Source organism: Benincasa hispida, chromosome 8 (assembly GCF_027475165.1).
Source record: "Benincasa hispida cultivar pf3 chromosome 8, pf3_genome.v1.1, whole genome shotgun sequence".
Taxonomy (NCBI): domain Eukaryota; kingdom Viridiplantae; phylum Streptophyta; class Magnoliopsida; order Cucurbitales; family Cucurbitaceae; genus Benincasa; species Benincasa hispida.
The window spans coordinates 50,084,168-50,090,010 of NC_143485.1; the positions used below are offsets into that span (position 1 = coordinate 50,084,168).

Sequence of the window (5,843 nt, forward strand, 5' to 3'; positions counted from 1 at the left end):
AGTGGTACTTAAGGAGTTGATGTAACTATAGGGGCAAAATCGTAATTTTGGCTCAACTGTACTTAAGAGCAATTTGTGAAGGGTCATTGTGTTGTTGATCGGTATTGGACACAAAAATATATCTGTAGTACAAAGAGTACAGTTGTCGGCCTTTAGTGAAGTGCCCGATAGTTAACTTGGTGAATAATTTAATTAAAGGAGTTTAATTAATTGTTCACGTACTGTTGGAGCTTTAAACTGCAGGTCTATGAGGTCTCTTCTATAGCTCAACAGGAATTAATGAGAATCAATTTTTGGATTAATTTGAATTATTCAAATTAATTGAGAGAATTAATTATTTAATCTAATTATATATGATATAATTACTATAATGTATTGGATACTTTATAATATAAAGTTTATTTAAGAGAAAATAAATATTTGAATATGATTCTAATATTAATTATACAAATTTGATTCATATAATTAAATTTTAATATAAATGAGATTTATACTAAATATCATTGATGAGAGAAGTAAAACTATAGATTATATTGTATTTGATACGATAAAACCGTAGGTCATATGTTTTATGTCATATAACCTATGGTTTTATATATATGTGTGTGTGTGTTTATAATAAGCTAGTTATATTCAAAGGTAAGGGTTCTCAAACTCTTTTATTCTTCTGTTTTTTTCTTTTTTAACGAAATTTTTGTTCTTCCACTATAAAATATAAATTCTATGAATAGGATGTCTCAGAATATATTATAACTTTTTATACAATTATAAAGTATAAAATTAATAATAATTAATTTTTGTTTATTAATTTATATTATATTTATATTATCAATTTTTATTAAAAAAAATATTAATTACAAACCTTATACTAATTGAATTGAAGTCATCAATGTTTTTAATTTTTTAAAACATAACTATGATTATAAATTTAAAACTAGAAATACAAGGTACAAAATTGTTTAATTTAAAGAAATTAACTTATTTTATTATCAATTAATTAATTAATATATTTTAAAAGATTAATTAATAATTTATGATGATAATACCAATAAAAAGAAACTTAAGCAAATATGATTATAGTTATTAATATTTCTTAAAAAAGATTTATGGTTTTCATATTAATTCATAACAATATAAGAAATTATTATATTAACATTATTATTGTTAAAAGTAATTATATATGTCAATTATAAATTTAATTTAAACATATTTGTTGGATTACCAGTATAAACAAAATATTAAATTTGCCATCCTTGGGCCAAAAGATCACAACATTATTCCCCGATAAATTGACACGGTTGGATTGTTGGCATTCCTTACCGCATCGTGTACACATTGTGTTTAATTAAACAATACGTTATAAACAAAAAAGAATAGAATAGAAGTGCATCCTGCCATTTAAACAGTCATTTATATATATATAAATGTTTGTCATCCACCATCAAAACGGTTTCCGTTGATAATCATACAAATACGTACAGCCAAATGTTGTAAAAATTTAGTGTATATCTTTCTAAGCAATTAAAACATTAGGAATCACGTGCAATTCAGCAACCAGTGCTTGCATTGCAAAACTCTGCTTGGACTAAACCATATATTTACAACATCACAGCGAATTAGTCCTCTTTTGAAGCTAGAGCCACAGAGGGATGGCAATCGTCGATCAACAGGCTCACCCAACATTGACCGCAGCTATACAATTCCATGAAGATGGGGAGAACAGTGTCAAAAACTCAAATGCCAGTCAGTTAATAAGAGACAACATATCCTACTATCTCCTCAAGGGATCCCTTGTAAAGAATGGGTGCCTTAGAGCCTCCCGAGCCGTTAGTCTATGCATGGGATCATATCGAAGCAACCCTTGAACAAGATGAATCAATTCCCCAGCTGAATGATCCACGTGCTGCATTATCAAGTTCTGCGTGTAGTTTAAGGAGATAATTAGTTTTAACTTGCACAACTAAATCGTCCTATCCAACCTTTAACAAGACACCACTCAAAATACAAACCGGTAAACGAGCCAGCTTTTGAACAGCCTTGATACTATCTCTCGAAGTTGCACCTTCAGGCCAATCTAATCTACCTCTTCTTACATATTTCTCTGCATGCCGACTACAACAAATACACCAAACCAAAATCAATTAATATATGTACATCAGCACTTCGTTTCTTGACTGCTTAAAAACAAAGAAAATAAAAGGTTAGAAATTACTCACTCTACTCTCTTCAGCATCTCCTGTGGCAATGGACCAAGAACCCGCTCCATCATTGCCAAGTGCTCCAAGTTTTCGTGAGTTTGGAACAGTGCTTCACCCTAAAAACAATTTTGCATTGAGAATTCAATTACACAAAACCTTCAGCTACAAAGGGTGTAAAGCACAAGCAAAGAAGCACCACATACCGAGCACAGTTCAACGAGGATACAGCCAACACTCCATATGTCACAAGGAAAACTCCATCCAAGACCTACAACAATTAAATATGGGTCAAGCCATGCACTCAACACAGATTGCAAAACTGAGAAAACAGAAAAATAAGAATTATGATCAAAATTTCTTACCAAGAATAACCTCAGGTGCTCGATAATGGCGTGTTGATACAATGTAATTCTGATCTTGACGATCATAAGTGGTGCTACCAAAATCAATCACCTTAATAGCACTTGACCTGGGCACTCTTTTGAAGTTAGAACTATCCCTTGGTGATCGAGACAAATTCTGACACAAGATCAAAATATTATGAGAAATCAGAACATGAAATAGCTAGTACAATCTTCCTCAAAAAGATCAACCAGTGTTTCAAAGTGGAAACCAGATACAGAACAAGATCAAAATACCTTGTAGTCATGTACTTTCACATAATCTGAGGAGACCAACAGTATGTTCTCTGGCTTCAAGTCAGTATGTATCATTCGTAGATCATGCATGACTGGATTTCAAGGGTCAAAGAAATTATCAGGATACAGAACACAAAATGATAAGGAACTGACTCATCACAATTTCAATAAAATTGAATAAAGAGAATGAACATGTAGCAGATGGTAATAGCCAATTTAACAGGAAGAAAGAAATTTGTTGAGTTCATGTTTTGTAACAAACAAAAGACACTAAGAATGAGAAAGGAAAGGACTAGGTTCAATAAAATACTACACACATGCTACACATTCCAACAGTTGTCTGCCAATGTCACGAACTAGGTCAATGGGAAAGGAGCGATAATTGTTTTTCCGTAGAAAATCGTATAAGCTTGGCCCAAGCTTCTCAAACACCTGTTAAAACCATTTAAGTTCACCCACAAATTTTAACCCCCCATACTTGGTGGTGAATTGGGGAAATTAATCCATGATAAAACAGCCTTATACTTACAATACAGATATGGTTACGATAGTCAAACCAGTTCCGTATTTGAACACAACTGCAAGGAATAAAGCCATTTAACCATAGCCACAAAGATGACAAAAGCCAGAGTACCAACAACAGCATAAGAAAGTCTCTGGAAAATAAAGAAACTCACCGGTTGCCACCTTTATCATGCTTTCCAAGCTGTTGCAACACTTCAATTTCTATCATAGCTGCATCACGATATTTCCTGATTCCACGTACAATTTTTATTGCAACCGTTTCCTTTTTTTCTCTGTCCCAGCATTCCAACACCTGTCCAAAAGTACCTTCTCCCATTTTGCTATGTATTTTATCTGCCATATAAGAATAGAATTGACTAAGAAAAAGAAACAACCACCAGAAAAAAGTTGATAATTCACAAAAACTCACTAGTCCTAAACAATTCCAAATAAGTAAGATTTTGAAAAAACATATCGAGTGGCAGGTGAGTTCATTTTTTGAGAAAAACCAATTAAAGGTTATGATGATGAATACTCATTTAAAGACTGACTTCAGTTGGAAGCAAAGGTTAATAATCGTAGCCTTCATTTAAATAAGCAAATGAAGTAATTTATAAGAGAGGAATGCTAGGGTGATCAATTTTGATAGCACATAAAAGTTTCTTTAATCATAGTCAAGTGTATTTACAGCGAGAAGTTAAATTTTCTCCAAGCGCAAACATGTAATGCCCATCTTTGTCATCTTCTCGCCAGGGGGGAGAACCATTTCGTGCCACTCCCTTAACAAATAGTGGATTAGAAGAATGATCTGATGGCGCTCTTGTAGATGCAAAGCTTGGAATATTCGCAATCTCTTGTCCACAACATATTCCTACCTGAGCCTACACACAGTCACCCATTCATATAAAAGTTTGCCCTTCCTAAACCTAATATCCTCACCCAAAGTCTTCATTTTCCACAACACAAAAGAAATTGCAAGATTTTGTTGTATGAATACAGATGGGAGACAGTTTCTTGGATATGCATGAAATATAAGCCAGATACATGGTAAACAAACACGGATGGTGGGAAAATAAACGGGAAAACGCCTAATTAAAACAGATCGTGGAATGGAGCAACAATTATGAGAAAAAAATCATCCATAAGAGAAGAGAAACAAAAGCTTCGAGAAATCATCCATATCAATAAATAGCAATACTTACCTGATCTGGCAAGTTAATTCATTCGAGCTTAAGAATAAAATAAAAACTCGTTAACTCAACAGATCAATAAAGAAACTACAAGAAAATAGAATACACTCGTAGAACAAAATCAAGAATCCTGATAGAAAAATAAATAAAAATTAAAAAAAAACGTAAATCAGCCATCAGAAAAGGCAAGGCTAATAACAAGGAAGAAAAAACGAAACGCTTCTAAAGCTACGTTGATCAGAGATTATACCTCGGTGTGTGAAACTAATACATACCTAAACATAGAAAAATCCGGCAGATCTAGCTCTACAAAACCAAAATCAAGACAAAATAAAATCAGATCTGGATAAGAGGAGAAGAGATTATACCTTAGGGGCCTCAGGGACAACGTCCCAGCCCAAACGAGCCCTCTTTCGGGGCCTCCGATCAAGATGTGTGTGAGGAAACTCGATCATGCGCTCCATCTCCATGATCTCGCAGAAAGAAGCAGAGTCTTGAAAAGGAGAAGATTGAAGAAGCAGATTTCTGGGGGGTTTGGGAAGGAGAAGGAGATGAGAAATATTCTTCCGCGGAAGGAAATTTGTGGAATGGAATTGAAACGCAACCCTAATTTTAACCTAACAACGAAGCATGAGGAGGATGAGAGGAAATCTAACCGTCCACGTTGCGGACAAAGAACCGTCGATTTAGAGGGAATCTCCTTTTCTAAACTCGGTCAATGATTTTAGTAACCAACCCATGGTTACATATAACCATGGTTCGGTTAGCATTTCTTTGTTTGTGTTAAAAGGTATATGCTACACGGAATAGGATAAGATACCACATTTCCATTCAACATACAAATTAAATTGTTAAAATACCATATTGTTATTACGAGTTTTTTTTTTTAATTTTAGTCCCTATAATTTGAATTGTCTAATTTTAACCACTGTAATTACAATAAATCTTAAATTTAGTATGTTAGAATTCATTTTTATTAAATTAGTAAAAAATTCATGAAATAAAACACAACATGTGAATATCTAAATTTAATGATAATGAACTATGTCAAAAAAATCAATAGTAAGATTAAAGTTAAGATTTATAAAAAATATATGGATTAAAATTTCAAATGGAGGCGGAATAAATTAAAGAATGCGAATTATTTATGTGGGTCTAGATCTGGACTGGGATATTTCTATTGGGCCTGGTTTCTCTATAATGGGCTTGTGGTCCCAATTGTGGGCCTTTTCCTTCTTTGTAATATTCACCCCGCTTTCTTTTTTCGGAGAATTGGAGAAAATAACAAAATTTATAAATTCTAACAAATTCAA

At 32.9% G+C, this 5,843-nt stretch overlaps 1 protein-coding gene across 4 annotated transcripts; it reads right to left on the reverse strand.

Annotated features, from left to right (window-relative positions):
- Positions 1–1,392: 1,392 nt before the first annotated feature.
- Positions 1,393–5,235, reverse strand: LOC120082917 (LAMMER-type protein kinase AFC2). Of its 4 annotated transcripts, XM_039038333.2 has the most exons (11): positions 4,899–5,235; positions 4,029–4,221; positions 3,514–3,694; positions 3,366–3,414; positions 3,154–3,268; positions 2,837–2,928; positions 2,561–2,717; positions 2,402–2,466; positions 2,217–2,314; positions 2,010–2,112; positions 1,393–1,918 (listed from the first exon to the last, which is right to left on the reverse strand). In XM_039038333.2, the coding sequence occupies exons 1-11, from the start codon at positions 4,998–5,000 to the stop codon at positions 1,772–1,774; spliced, it is 1,302 nt and encodes a 433-aa protein (XP_038894261.1). In that variant the 5' UTR covers positions 5,001–5,235; the 3' UTR covers positions 1,393–1,771. The 4 variants fall into 4 exon arrangements, with proteins under 4 accessions (XP_038894261.1, XP_038894262.1, XP_090172107.1 ...); XM_039038334.2 differs by lacking the exon at positions 4,029–4,221 and having other exon boundaries at positions 4,899–5,132; XM_090315981.1 differs by lacking the exons at positions 3,154–3,268; positions 3,366–3,414 and having other exon boundaries at positions 4,899–5,149.
- Positions 5,236–5,843: the final 608 nt, after the last annotated feature.